The sequence below is a fragment of the Pseudophryne corroboree genome, chromosome 5, assembly GCF_028390025.1.
Source record: "Pseudophryne corroboree isolate aPseCor3 chromosome 5, aPseCor3.hap2, whole genome shotgun sequence".
NCBI classification, from domain to species: Eukaryota; Metazoa; Chordata; class Amphibia; order Anura; family Myobatrachidae; genus Pseudophryne; species Pseudophryne corroboree.
Genome location: NC_086448.1, coordinates 149,483,741 through 149,498,993, shown reverse-complemented (window position 1 = coordinate 149,498,993; position 15,253 = coordinate 149,483,741). Strand labels below are relative to the sequence as shown.

The following is a 15,253-nucleotide window of genomic DNA, read 5'->3' as shown; positions in this document are numbered from 1 at the left end:
GGTGATGACACTGTAGCACAGAGATTTTCAACCTTTTACAACTCGCGGCACACTGAACAAGATTTACATATTGCCAAGGCACACTCAAATATAATGGTGATGCATGGTGCAGTTGCATGTCCTAGGATGTCATGTCGCAGCTTCTCCATAGGTAACACCTGAGCCACATCTGAGAACCCCAGAAGAGCCCAACACTGCCCAGGTCCAAAAGTGGAACTGGCTCTGCAACCACTAAACCCACCAGTGTTGATCGTTCTAGGGCCTCAGTAGCGGCAAAACACTGACGAGCCTGGCTCTGCTTCTATGGCGGCACACCTGCAGACTGCTCAGGGCACACTAGTGTGCCATGGCACAGTGGCTGAAAAACACTGATGTAGAGAGTGGTTGGGGGTGGACTGCAACAGTAACATTGGGCCTCTACTTAACACCATTGGCTTATTTTATGCCCACATAACAGAATTCTGCAAAAATAATCAACTAGTACTTATCATGGGAAGATTATAATGGCCTGGATGCTAAGATTATAATAGTGGCAAGACCTTCCCCGTTCAAAGTAGTGCAAGTATGACCTTGATGGGAGCAATATGCTTGCTTCAGGAGCTTGCTATATATACCAGTGAACACAGAAATATGTTCTTGCTAGTTGTTATAAACTGCTTGGAGTATAAGTCTAGTTGTGTATAATAACACATTCCAGATATGTTCTAAGTGAATATTAGAAAATTATAAAGTGTACTTTAGTTTACGTATGACGTCAATTATTGCGATATGAGGTCGACAGCTTTAGTATCTTCTGAACGACACTGGGAATTTTGGATGAAAATATGGCTTATTTAAATGTCTGGCTATAGACGGATGAAAGCACTTACCTAATGTGACAAGATGCTACCTGCATTGGAACAACATGTTTCACGCAGGAATCTAAGATTCCTATTACTGATAGGTATTCCAAAAACTCCATTCTGAAATTCCCATATGAGATCAGACCACACAATCAGAAAATAGGATTTTGGTACTTACCGATAAATCGATTTCTCTAATTCACAGGGGACACTGGTGCTCAAGACACTGGGGTATAGAAGAGTGTTCGAGTGGAGCTGGCACTTTAAATTTAGAAAGTGTTGACTCTTCCCCCTCTATTCCCCATCATTGCCAGTTTTAGAAATGTGCCCGGGGGAGCCCGTCACTAAGGGCTGAGATCCAGCCCTGTATTATTTTATTTATGTGATTTCTTACTAGCTGACAAAGAGCTACTGCTGTCAGCCTGCTACATGGATGACTTGGGAGGGATCCGTTGACGCTACAAAAGAGTTGGTGTCTGGGTCCCTGGCACCCTGACAGTAGCTCAGGGAGGGACTCGCTGCATCTTACAAAAGAAGTTGTGTCTGTGTCACCATTGGCCACCATTAAGGATAAACCAAATCACTTACATCGGAATGAGGCCTTAATCCTCTTCCATTGTGTCATAAACAGACTATTCACTTTTATTCATGGTTGGCCCAATACTTACATCAGTGCTTCTGAAAGAAGCTGATGACGAAGTCCATGATGTACTGGGGATTTTATCCCAGTTCAGAGGAGAGCCTTCACTTTCTGGAAAATCCAAATTGGAATCAACAATTTCATTCCCATCTATGTCCTTCAAGGGGAAAGGCTCTCCATAAAGCAACACAAGGTCTAAAAGCTGGGAACTATCACGTTCTCGGTTATAAGTCTCCCAGTCTATGCGAATATCTGAAAGTAAGCGAGTGACAGAAGTGAGTACAGTAGTACACACTAACATTTGAACAATAATGCAGATGTTGCAGTAACTGAGAGGAAACAATCCGCTGGATTTCATTCAGCTGATTATTGATCACTACCTCCCTTACCCACTCCAATCCGGCTTTCCGTGTCTTCACTCCACTGAAACTGCACTCACCAAGGCCACTAATGAAGTCCACATGACCAAATACAATGACCACTTCTCTATTCTCATATACCTCGACCTCAGAGCAGCATTCAATAGCGCTGAGCACCCCTTCCTCCTGGTTTATCTCCTGCTTGTCCAACCACTCCTTCTTGGTCTCCACACTCACCTCATATTCTTCCCATCAGGGTCCCCCAATGCTCTCTTCTCTTTACCTTCTACACCCCCTGCTGTGTTGAATTTATCTGTTCCTTTGCACTCCAGAAATTCTTTTGTTCCGATAATACCCAAATGTACCTTTCTTTCCTTGATCTTTCACCCCCAGTCCTCTCCCATGTCCCATGTCTCCTCTTGGATGTCCTGAAATTCAATGTTTCCCCCAGCCAAGCCCACCCCTATCTCTACTGATAACCTCTCACTCTACTCTGTACCCCAAGTTTGTTGTTGTCTAGGGGTCATCTTTTCTTATGCTCTTTCCTTCTCTCCCCCCCCCCCTTTTTCTCACCCTCGAAGCTACTAAAACTCATACTCACCCTCTGATCCTCTCCCACCTTGACTAATCTACTCCCCTCTGGCTTTTCCTTCCCGTCTTGCCCCTGTTTAATCCATCCTTAACTCTGCTGCCCGACTGATTTTCCTGTCTTGTTGCTCTAATCAAAATCAAAGCCAATTTCCTATGTCTCTCACCAACACAGCCCTCATGCCCTTATTTCCAGTCTCAATTCCATGCACACTCTAACCCGCTCACTTTGCTCTGCCTAAAACCATATCCTAGCTCCCACTCTCACCTCCAGGACTTCTCCAGTGTCACTCCTTACCTCTGGAATGCCCCCCTCCAGCTTCCTAGCCTATAAACATGACCTTAAAACTATTAATTGTAGCATGCCACCCCTCTTCCTAATCCCTAGCCTCAGTGTTTCTCAGCTCTGTTCCCTTCATACTCGTGTCCACCTATGGTCCCTATAGATTGTATGTTTTCTCATGAACAAGGACGTCTCCCAGTGTATTCCCTACATGATTATATAATCTGCGAGCTTCATTTATGTAATTATATTTATATGTAACGTTCTTGTTTGTACTAAGTTGGCTTTTTGCTGTGTATTTTACCTGTTTGTACTGCACTGTGGAGCCATAGAAATAATAATAAAATGACTTGCCCTTCACCAATCTGCGCACAGTACCTGCTGTATCCACTCACTGTCCTCCTTTTGTGCCTATATTAGTAACTAGTCCCCAGTGTCAGAGATAGATGAACACACTTACCACAAGGACTTGGATTGTTAATGCTCAAGCAGCGAGAAACTGTATCTCCACCTGACACGTGAGTTCCAAACCTTAAAAGATAGGAACAGGCTATAAAAATGTTCTCATCAGTGCTGTAGAGAGGTGTGTGTGACAATGCCAGGGACCAAGGCTGGGGGAATGGCATGGTCACTGCCCTGACAAAACCCATTTACACCTAGAGGGCTGGCTAGAAAATCACCCACTACATAGAAAGCAGCAGGGTGCATCTATAGGTGGCATCCACCGTCCTGCTCCCCTGGCGCTTGTTGCGTGATGTCACGTGCGCTGGGGGCGTGTCACGTGCGCAGGGTGTCTGTGGGCCCAGCTACATCGCTTTATCCTTATTTATGAAGCTGGTGACTGAGCTCTACATCTATTTCCGTATATAAGCAGGTGTGATTAAAATAATCCCAACGTTACTTAGGGAAAAGGCTGGAAAATTTATGTTGAAACTTAATACAAAATCATTATTATTTCAAATAAATAGATGAAGTATTATTTCACATGACAGAAGGATATGCTTTTATTATTGAAATAGCACTATAAAAGCATCGTTGGGGCTAGAGTTACAAGCCGGAGGCTGTTGTTTTCTTGGCAGGTTGGAGCTGAAAATGTAAATCGGCACAATCCGTATAATGCATCCCGGTCTTTACACTGAATGTGTTGCTTTAATTTTCAGGTCCGGGATGCAGTCAAAGTTCAGGACACTGACGCCGGAATCCCGGCATCTGGCATTTTACTGACGACCGCCATACCGACACCCACCTCTAATTTCCATTTGGTTGGTGGGTCCACGCCACCAACCGAGTGGGAACAGAACCTGTGGCGAGCGAAGCCACTGGACCTGAAGCGTGGCGATTGCAGCAAGCTGTGAGGGGACTCGCTGCCTCCCTGCCAGGATTCCGGCAGATGGGATGTTGGTATACTGACAGCCGGCATCCTGTCTGCCGGTATATCATACCGGATCCTCAGCTCAAACCCGCGAGAAGCTCTGTAAATCTAGCCCTTAGAATCTAGCTATGGACATTTCATCACTGCATGGGATTTCAGTGAGTTACAATGAGCCTACATTTTACCTTAGCACAGGCCCTTCAGTCTGTCTATCAGGCCTCGGTCCTGTCATCTGGAAGTATATAGGGCATCCTTTCACTGTCATCTTCATAGCTATCTCCTTAGGATTTAGATCACCAACCTAAACGACAGGAAGGTGTAAAGCTCAATAGTTAAAACAAATCATTCATGTTTTTGCTAAGACAAGACAAGAATCCGGGTAAAAACAGAAAAGATAGCAATGTTCTATTCTGCAAGAGGTGCAGAGAGGCTGGCTGAAAATGCCCATTACCGAGTTCGCTTCTGAACATGCAGCGAGTAATCAGGTGCTACCAATCAGGGACTGACTGGCAACTTTCAGTCTGGTGGCAAAATGCAGGCGAGCGATTGGCCACAACTTTCCTGCCAGCAAACTGAGACTGATACAGAAACCTACATTTATTTACACTTTAACAATCTACTACAGATACGCCAAAAGTTTGAGAGTAAAATAGTGACCACTTTATAATGTTAATTTGTATTTATTTATATATATGCATGCATAGGCGCAGATTCTGTCGGTGCTCCCGGACCCGAGCACCCACGGACAATCAGGAGCACCCCCGGAATCAGTCGCTGCCCCAGTTACCGCTATCCACCGCCAGCACCCGCAGTGAGACGCACTGGGGGCTGCAGAAGCGGTTCTATACAGTGCAGTGTAAAAAAAACCCCACCAAAAATGGCTGCCGCCATGGAGGAGAAAGACGGTAGAGGTCACATTTGACCTCTTTCGCCTGTCTCCCCAGGCATTTTAAGGTATTTTTCACACAGCTATGTATGGAAGCGCTTCCTCAGCCCCCAGCACGTCTCAATCCACTGCGGGGGGCTGCGGGGGCTAGCAGCAGTGGCCAGGAAGTATAGTTATCATCAGGGAGCCCGCCTCTCAGGACAAGGTAAAAGGTACTAAATCTAATTTAATAACGCCGGCTGTATGGCTGCTCCCCCAGGACTCCCTGTATGTGTGCGTGTGTGTGTGTCACCATGCCCCCCCTCCCCCACTGTATGTATGTGTGTGTGTGTTTGTGTCACCAAGCCCCCCTCCCCCAGGACCCACTGTATGAGTGTTTGTCACCATGCCCCCCCAGTCCCCAGTATATATATCACCAAGCATTACGGTGTGTTGCATAATGTACACTGGGCGTTACGGTGTGTTGTATAATGTGTAATGGGCATTAGTCATTGCTGTGGCTGCCCGTTCATTCCTGCTGTCGCCTCCCGCCAAGCATCCACCAGCAAAAACATAAATCGGCACCTATCTATGCATGCACTATGCAGGTATATTTAGCAGAGAAAAGTGTCAGACACACCAGATACTGCAGCACAGGGATGGCGACATTCCAGACCAAACTTACAACATCTTTTTCAACGTTTCAGCGCTCTATTGTAGTTCCTGACGAAGGCGCAGCAATAAAGAGTGCAGAAACGTCCCATGTATGGAACTGCTGACCTGTCGGAATTTATACAAATATATATATAAATTCCGACAGGTCAGCACACACACGGTACTGTGCAAAAGTTTTAGGCAGATGTTGAAAAAATGCTGCAAAGTAAGAATGCTTTCAAAAATAGTCAATAGCTTATTTTAGCAAGTAGGAAAATGCAGAGTGAATGGACAGAAGAGAAATCTAAATCAAATCAATATTTGGTGTGACCACCCTTTGCCTTCAAAGCAGCATCAATTCTTCTAGGTACACTTGCACACAGTTTTTGAAGGAACTTGGCAGGGAGGTTGTTCCAAACATCTTGGAGAACTAACTACAGATATTCTGTGGATGTAGGCTTGCTCTAATCCTTCTATCTCTCCATGAAAGCCCAGACAGACTCGATGATGTTGAGATCTAGGCTCTGTGGTGGCGATATCATCACTTCCAGGACTCCTTGTTCTTCTTTATGCTGAAGATAGTTTTTAATAACATTGTATGTTTGGGGTCATTGTCCTGCTGCAGAATAAATTTGGAGCCAATCAGTTGCCTCCCTGCTGGTATTGCATAATGGATAAGTACCTGCCTGTATTTCTCAGCATTGAAGCAATGGCGTCAGGAGGGGAGTGCGGGGGGGTGCAGCCCGCGCCCGGGTGTCACCCTCAGACGGGGTTACACCAAAATGCCAGCTCCTCTGCAGTGATAGGAACCAGGTTCTGCAGTGTTACACTCTCCTGCAGCACCCTGCTCCTGCCATGGAAGAGGAGCCGACGGTGCAGGCAACCCAGTCTACAAGGGCAGCCCCGCATCTCCGGGGATGCTGGGCTGCCTCCGGAGTGATGTCATCGGGATTTCTGAGAGACCACACCCCTCCTATTTAGGACACACCCCTTTTCGGCTGCAGGCACCAAAGTGATACAGAATGTGCACCGGGTGTCACTAGAACCAGTGACGCATCTGCACTGAAGCACAAAGAAGAGGGCAACGTTGAGGACCATAGACACAGTGGTCGGCCAAGGAAACCTAGTGCATCGGATGAAAGATACATCATGCTTACTTCCCTTCAAAAGTGGAAGATGTCCAGCAGTACCTTCAGCTCAGAACTGGCAGAAACCAGTTGGACCCAGGCTCACCCATCTACTGTTCAGAGAAGTCTGGCTATACCTGCGACGTGGAAACAACGCCAAGCGATCCTATGAGGCTGCAAACAAGAATCTGTGAGTCCGGCTGAAGCGTAAGTGGAGCATTTGGCCACATTTACTCAGGCTTCAATGAAGTCACGGGTAAATGGATTAAGCCCATTGTGTCTCACACCCTATCGAGTGTATGGTGGCATAATCTAGTCATTAAAGATTCCTTTTGTGATGTTTCCATGATACATGATACACAGCCACAAATAAAACCAATAAGCACTTCTCCTATTTTCTGAGGTGGGGTCCCTACCCCAGAAACTTTAAATTGGTCCTCCAAAAAGATGCAATTGATCTGATGCACAGGGCACTGCCAAGTGATGTGACATGCCCACTCCTGCTGTACTAATTGCTGCCAGTCCCAGTTCGGTTACCAGTGGCACTTTGTATTGTCAGAAATGGCGCAATGACGCGAGAGGTGGGAAGGGTCATGCACACTGTTAGGCCGCGGCTTGATAAACTGATAGGAATCCTTTTGAATGACATTGTCATCTAAGGTCCCCACAGCATAGACTCTGGAACAGGGTTGTTCAGTGTATTTTATTTTTTTATTTTTACATTTTACAAGACTGGAATTTACCTTTGTAGCGTAGAACCAATATTGATAAGAATGCTGCTTATAAAATCATTAGAATCTAGTAACAACACTGAGGCACAAAAGTAACATAACAAACGGACTCTATGTTTCCTGTAAACACACATACCGTACAGATAAGCTGGTCTGAATACTCTCCCCACATATTGTTATAAGCAGTCACATCAATGGATATCTGCTGGAATGGCCCCAGTGTACCACAGCTTGGCTGAGGGATGAATGCTGCCCCCCGTCCATCGGATAATATTGATGTTCTCAAATCTAAAAGTTCAGAAGAAGTTATCAATAGTATTAAATTATTTACATGGTTTGTAGCCCTTTACAATTGGGGACAACAAATACAACTGGGTATTAGCAGCCAGACAAAGCAGAGGGGGGTTTCAGGAAAATACTTAAAGGCTTAAGGCTAGGGTGTAGTATGGTATGCCGGTGGCCGGGCTCCCGGTGACCAGCATACCGGCGCCAGGATCCCGACCGCCGGCATACCGACAGCGTGGCGAGCGCAAATGAGCCCCTTGCGGGCTCGCTGCGCTCGCAACGCTGCGGGCACGGTGGCGCACGTCTTTATTCTCCCTCTAGGGGAGTTGTGGACCCCCAAGAGGGAGAAAAAGTGTCAGTATGCCGGCTTTCGGGATTCCGTCGCCGTTATACTGTGCGCCAGGATCCCGACAGCCGGCAAACTGAAGACCACCCTGAGGCTACAGTATGTGCAAGTCGTGTTGTATGTAGGGAGGGATTTCACAGTTTGGTGAGTTCCAAAAAAGTCCTGTAACCGGGAATAGGAGAAGGTGAGATGGTCAGATGCTGGTTTTGGGCAGAGTAGTGAGATTATTGGGAATAGATACTGTACATTAGTACAGTTTTCTTAATAGTGTTTTTTTGTCAGTAGATGTATTTTAGATTGGATTCCGTAAGACACAGTCAGCCAATGTAGATACTGACAGAGTAGTTTGCGATGAAGATTAGTCTAGCTGCTGTATGCAAAATAGACTGTAGGGTGAAAGTCTAGTTATGGGAAGTAAAGGGGGATCTTCAATAGTCCATGCGGGACATAATGTGACTGTATTAAAGTTAGTGCAGTACCTTGTGTAATTTTGGAAATATTCCTTATATCAGTGGTTCCCAAACTTTTTTGAATCACGGCGCCCTAGAGTATCAGAAAAAAAATTTTCACGGCACCCCAGGCCAAGTTTCTTATTGAGAAATTTAGAAAGAAATATTAAAATGGTGTTTATGTCATCCTTAGGGTCAGTTGTGTGGTGAGGGACAAGATTTGCTTCTGTTTGTCCATATATTTTATGATTGACAGCCAACAGCACTGGTTTTGCCTATTACATGACCAGAAATAATTTCAAATGATCCTGGACCACCAACGCAGGGCACCCCTGTAAGTGTTCCGAGGCACCCCAGGGTGCCACGGCACACCATTTATACAAACGGACAATTCCGTTTGTATAAAAGAACCACTGATAATGCACACATATGCAAATATTTTATTTATATATTAGAAATGGGAAGCTGTTGCTTTTCCTAGAGGTGTCACCGGGTGGTGTGACACCTGGTACGCAAAACGGACCCCCCCCCCCAATGCACCCAAAAATGGGTGTGGCCTCGGGAAGCAGCATTGTCTCATGGTGTGCACCCATTTCCATCACTCTGGGGTGTGCCCATCATTCCTGGAGATGCTGGGCTACCCCCGGAGACTGTACTGCCGGCTAGTTCTTAGTGATAGGAGCCGGGCACCGCACATAATGTCACAATGCAGCACCCGACTCCCTGTCACTGTTGAGGAGCTGCATTTTGGTCCACACCCACTCCGAGGGTGACACCTGGGTGTGGTCCACATCCCCATTGTGACGCCTGTAGTTATTACCCCTTATTTCCAGTCTGTAAGACTATTAAAGGCCTACACTACACTTCCTACACTATAGGAAGTTACATAGAGCTTAAAATGGCTGATTACAGTGTGATAAACAGTATTTTGCCCTTAACAGGTTTTTTTTTTAAATATTGGAATAAACTGTATTTCAAGTTATTATACCTAGTAATTAAGTTACGTAGTCCCTAAAGCGATATGTTTCTCAGTGCCCCCTACTGCTAACTGGGTCACCTCTGTTTCCCTGACAATCGTCAGAGTGAATGGGAAATGGGGGCTAGAACTGCAGTCTTAAAATGCAGGGTTTTGTTTTTACCATCTTGTCAAAATGACCAAATGACATAACCGTAATATTAACTCCATCATCGCCATCTAGTGTCCGCCGGTGCACAAAAAACTTGATTTCCCCCAATAAAGTTGAGGAGTAGCGCTAGCCTTTTATTATATAGGATAACAACAATGTAAATACTAATTATAGTGATCCAGTGCTTTTGCGTATTTCCATTAAATCCCTTTACAAATCAGTGGACGGCATAGTACAGGTAGTGGAGAAAACATAAAACACCATTATCAAGTCACTTCATAGGACACTAGACCACCGGTAATTGTGCAGGATTGATGCAGCACCGATGGTCTACAAGAAAGTCAGAATTGAGACCTGGGTGATGGAGATGGAAAATGCGTCTCCAGGAATAGTACCAAAATACCGGATAAATTCTGGACTTGGTTCAGATCTTCTGACTGAGCTCTATACACAAATCATGAAGTAAAGGGGATGGGGAACAGCGTGTGTAGTACCATTACTCAAGCTGAACCTGGATGAGCAAAGACCATTAGTCAACACCAAGGTAAAATGAGGGTGGAAATGAACTTGTAGATCTCTCAGAAATGTACCACACATACCATAAGCACTCAGGGTTCAGAACATGAAGTACTGGGAAAGCCAATTAAGAGCCTTCTTGGGATCAAAATGCTAGCACCACTGAGGTCTCATGCCGTCAATATGGGAAATAATGGTTATTGTACCCCCGGCTGAGTCACCGGTGACGCTGCTGAGTTCTTTCTAGCATGCAAGTGTGTTATTTGCCTAATTACTGCATGAGCCACACTTCTGTGTTATCCCTTACTTTCAGTATGTGTGGTGCCCCTAATTTAGCCAGGAATGTCTATATTTCTGGTCCGCTATCTGTATGTTACAGAGGGACTGTAACAGTGACAAACATACTGTATGTCCAGTTCACGTACCAGCTTCAGCCCTTTTAGCGATCTGTTCTGCAACCCTCGCAGTCTTTTGGATCAGAGATAATTTGGCACTAAAAAAATAAGAAAGATTCAGCATTACATAAATATGATGAATACAGATTTGAGTTTACAGAGGAAACTAATGATGCATTATATCTATAGTCCGCACAAAAACTGGGACTCACGCTAGTAAAGTACTATAGACATTTTATAAGGTGTCATTTAGTTCACTGGCCTCCAGAGGTCTGTATTTTATTGCCTTTTACTAGCACTTTGAGGCTGCACCTTCTCACCGCATGCTACCAGGCTGGGTTCTTTACTGTGAAAGCATTAGGTAAGATGGTTTTGGCACACTAGTTTTGTTACTACAAATGATCTAATCCTAAACTGTCGGTGAATCTCCTACTTCATGTTTACAATTTGAATATGGAGTAAAGGATATAGGGGGTCATTCCGAATTGATTGCTAGTGAAAAATGTTCGCAGCGCAGCGATTAAGTGAAAAAGTGTCACTTCTGCGCATGCGTATGAGGCGCAGTGCGCACGCGCGACGTACTTTCACAATGGCCGATGTACTTTTACACAAGATGTAGCGACGCTTTTCAGACGCAATGTCAGCTGCAGAGTGATTGACAGGAAAGGGGCGTTTCTGGGTGTCAACTGACAGTTTTCAGGGAGTGTTCAAAAAAACGCAGGGGTGGCTGGCCGAACGCAGGGCATGTTCGTGACGTCAAATCCAGAAATAAACAAAGAAATCTACCAAACAAATGGAGGATCGGGCGCTTTCAGGTGCTGTGTCTCTAATGCTGCTGCTATAACAACTTGGGGGTAGTCACACCCCAACCATACATCAAAAGAAACCAAGAAAATAAAAATAGCAGCGCTAATGGAAGTATTATATAGTGATTCTAATGCGAAGGATTGAGTGAAAAAAAGTTCTTCAATTTAATAAGACATAAGTTTAGGCCTCAATAAAAAAATTGGATACACGATCCAAACATAACAATTTAAAACAATGGAAAATAGTAAAATTAGCATATATGGGTCAATAAATTGTAGCTGCCCGTCACATTAATATCCGTTCCTATTATTGAATCTGGAATATATAGTAGATGAAAACAGACTGACAATGCAGTCACACCAGTACACATTACCCGAAGACCGCTAGAGGTGTAGTCCCTTAAGAGTGTCTCTGATATTTTTACTCAAAACCAGCCAGGTTTGGGATCCTCATTTGGTGCGGTGTCCTCTTCATAGAGATGGGGTAGATAGTGTTCCTGGTTGTTGGATGTTTGTCCCGTTTTTTCTGCAGATGGCAAAGTCCAGTTTGGTCTGGATATGTTACGGCAGCAACAAATGTCACGGTTGACGACCCAGGTAGCCTCCTCCTGACGCGTTTAGCTGCGAGCAATGCAGCTTTATCAAAGGTGACTTAGGTAGGCAACTGGCAGGGTATTTATACCTTAGGTAATTAGTAAACTCTAAACAGCTGTTTCACTCAATCCTTCAATTTATCTATTTTCTCATAAAAACATTAAAATTAATTCTTCTATAAATTAAGATATGTTCCTAGGACAGACTCAGACATCTAAATTCTATTTTTAAAAAGGATTTAAATAAAAAAACAGATATATTTATTATGATTGCACCCCTACCTATTGTAGTACTTCCGGGTCACGGGGGCACCTGTTTCAATAATATGTATCTATTTCCTCTTCATGTTCCCATATATCCTGGCCGCGGGAGTTCTTTTCTCCCATATCAACACAGCCTCACTTTCATCAGCCCCGCACCCATATGAGAAGATTAAACTGCGAGCCGAAGCAGAGCGCTTCGCTTCCGTATTCTACAGCGACACCTCATTTCCGCCCCGTGGAGCGCATTTGCGTTCCACCATTCTGTGTGGCGGAACATGTCGCTAGACTACATCCGTCTAACAGGTCATGTGTCCCTCGTTTCCCTGGTGACTATGGGAATTGTAGTCTTGTATAGAGTGACAGGATGGAAATAGTATGTAGCTCACAAGACGGGGTAATCTTTCCCGTTGGCATGGTAACCCGCGATCAGCTCGTTCAGTTTATTAAAGCAATAATATGTAACCCATTGTTGGAACAATTTAGAGGAGATATGTCTTCTTATTTCAGATACATCTTATTTCAAGAGGAATTTTAATAGTATTTATAAAGATAAACCTATGTCCAACTCATTTCCTCCACTTCTATACTTATATTGCTGTATCTACAGTTGTGCTTCACCCATTATTATTTATTTATCTTATTTTCCAATATGCAGAAATAAAAGAAAAAAAGGGATGGAGGAAAAAAAAAAAAAAAAAACAAGAGTGAGAAGAATGTAAGCTTGCACATTCTTTTCTCCAGAAACACATTTACTAATATAGACACTTCCATAGAATCTATATATTATAAAAGAATTAAGTTATTTTGATCTACTTCTAATTTGAATATCTCATTCTTTATCATTTTTATCCATATTTTTATTTATGTTATTGTTCTATGTATAGTTTATCCTCATACTCCTCTTCTCCACTGGGAGTACTAATGTTTATAGTTTTACATGTGGGGAGAAAGGGAAAGGGGGGAGGGGAAGGAAAGGGAAAGGGACGGAAGAGAAAGGAGGGGAAGAAAGGGGAGAAAAAAGAAGAGGGTCAACTGCATCCTTATGCGTGGAATATAATGTATCCACAGAGAGCTTTTCTTTTAGCAGGTATATCTATATTTATATCTATAGGTATTTACTATATCTATTTTATACATCCTAGCCTATCGCTCACACAGGCTCATGTTTAAATTGAACCTGGAGCAGATTAGAGAATAGTCAATCATGATGTTTTTTTCAAAAAATTAAATAAAGGAAACGGTGAGATCCTATTTTCACTTTTTCTTCCAGAACATGTAAATCAGTAACTTATTTTCCCCGTATATCTATGTTTCTCAGATCACAGTATTTAATTCCACTGCCTCATTGAGGCCCTCAGGGAATATACTGTTCATCTGGTACATCCAGAAAACCTCCTGTCTGCATAATCTTTTATATCTGTCACCCCCACGTATAGTATGCGATATATGTTCTAAGCCTAGGAGTTTTAAACATTTTGGATCTCCACCATGAATATCATAATAGTGTTTAGAAACACTATGTGTCTGGATCTTATTGATGATATTCCTCCTATGCTCTAGGAACCGTACTTTAAGTGCTCGGGTTGTGCGTCCGATATATTTTTTGTCGCACCCGCAGACCAACATATAAATGACATATGGAGTATCACAGTTAATGAAACTACCAATTTCAAATAGTTTCTCAGATGTCTCAACCTTGATTTCTTTTGTTCGATTAAGAATACGATTACATGTTATGCATTTATTTTTCCCGCATCTATGACAACCCTTTACTTTTACTTGATGATCCTTCAGCCAATTCTTATTCCCGCTTATGTCCTTATTATTTTCTTTAATGGTCTTAAGATAACTGGGGGCTAATACATTTTTGAGGGACTTATTCTTACGGAAAATGAACTTTGGGTTTGAACTCAATATTAAAGATAATTGTGGGTCTTGCCTCAGAATCCCATAATTTTTTGATACTATATTCCTAATCTCCGAGTGACAGTTGTTATAAGTTGAGATGAATGCTATCTCCTCCATTTGACTGGTCTTATCTGTCTTCTTTTTTTTGGGTGCTAAGAGATCTTCCCTTTTTCTCTGTCTAACTTCCTCCAAAGCTGATTTAATGAGTAATTTTGGGTAACCTCTATTGAGGAACGCCTCCATCATAATTTCAGCTTGTACATCAAAGGAGGTGAGGTCAGAGCAATTCCTTCGCAGACGTAAAAATTGACTTTTGGGAATGCTCTTTTTCCAAGGCATGTAATGACTGCTTTTGAAATGTAAATAAGCATCTGTCCCCACCTCCTTCATATAATTGGTGGTGAAGATTTTATTTCCCTGATCTCCAAGGAGATATCCAAAAAATTAATAATGTGAGGGTGATAGGTGTGGGTGAAAGTTAAATTAAATGAATTCGAATTTAAGTGAGAAACAAAATTAGAAGCAGACAGTGCATCCCCATCCCAAATGATAAATAAATCATCTATGTAACGGCCATAGAGAACCAGGCCCGCGCCGAGGTCGCCCCCCCACACGAGTTGGTCTTCGACCTCGCCCATGTAGAGGTTGGCGTAACTCGGCGCGAACCGGGTTCCCATGGCCGTTCCCATCACCTGTAAATAAAAAGTGTCCAAAAAGGTGAAATAGTTGTGCCGTAGTATAAATGATATAGAATCCAAAATAAATTGTTGATGTAAATCAGTGAGATCTCCGTCATTAATGAGTCTCTTCGCTATTGTCTTAATCCCCAAATCGTGCGGAATATTAGTGTACAAACTTTGGACATCGAGTGTAAGGAACCCATATGAATCTCTCCACTCAATGTCCTTAACTAAATTTAAAAAGTGTGTCGTGTCCTTGATATGTGATTTGAGCGAGGTGACCCTTGGCTGTAAAAAAATGTCAACATAATGTGTGAGGTTGGACGTGAGGGAACCCACACCCGAAATTATAGGACGACCGGGAGGTGCGGTGAGTGACTTATGGATTTTGGGGAGGTGATAATAGATGGGGACAGTGGGATG

At 43.5% G+C, this 15,253-nt stretch overlaps 1 protein-coding gene across 5 annotated transcripts in view; it reads right to left on the bottom strand.

Annotated features, from left to right (window-relative positions):
• Positions 1 to 15,253, bottom strand: part of DLEC1 (DLEC1 cilia and flagella associated protein) — a 247,281-nt gene that overhangs the window by 50,134 nt on the left and 181,894 nt on the right. For all 5 annotated transcript variants that reach the window (XM_063921795.1, XM_063921794.1, XM_063921796.1 and 2 more), the window contains exons 26-30: positions 10,610 to 10,677; positions 7,598 to 7,749; positions 4,270 to 4,385; positions 3,173 to 3,243; positions 1,511 to 1,734 (exon numbers count right to left, since the gene is read on the bottom strand). In XM_063921795.1, coding sequence (XP_063777865.1) covers positions 1,511 to 1,734; positions 3,173 to 3,243; positions 4,270 to 4,385; positions 7,598 to 7,749; positions 10,610 to 10,677 — 631 coding nt within the window. The remainder of the gene's footprint in view (positions 1 to 1,510; positions 1,735 to 3,172; positions 3,244 to 4,269; positions 4,386 to 7,597; positions 7,750 to 10,609; positions 10,678 to 15,253) is intronic.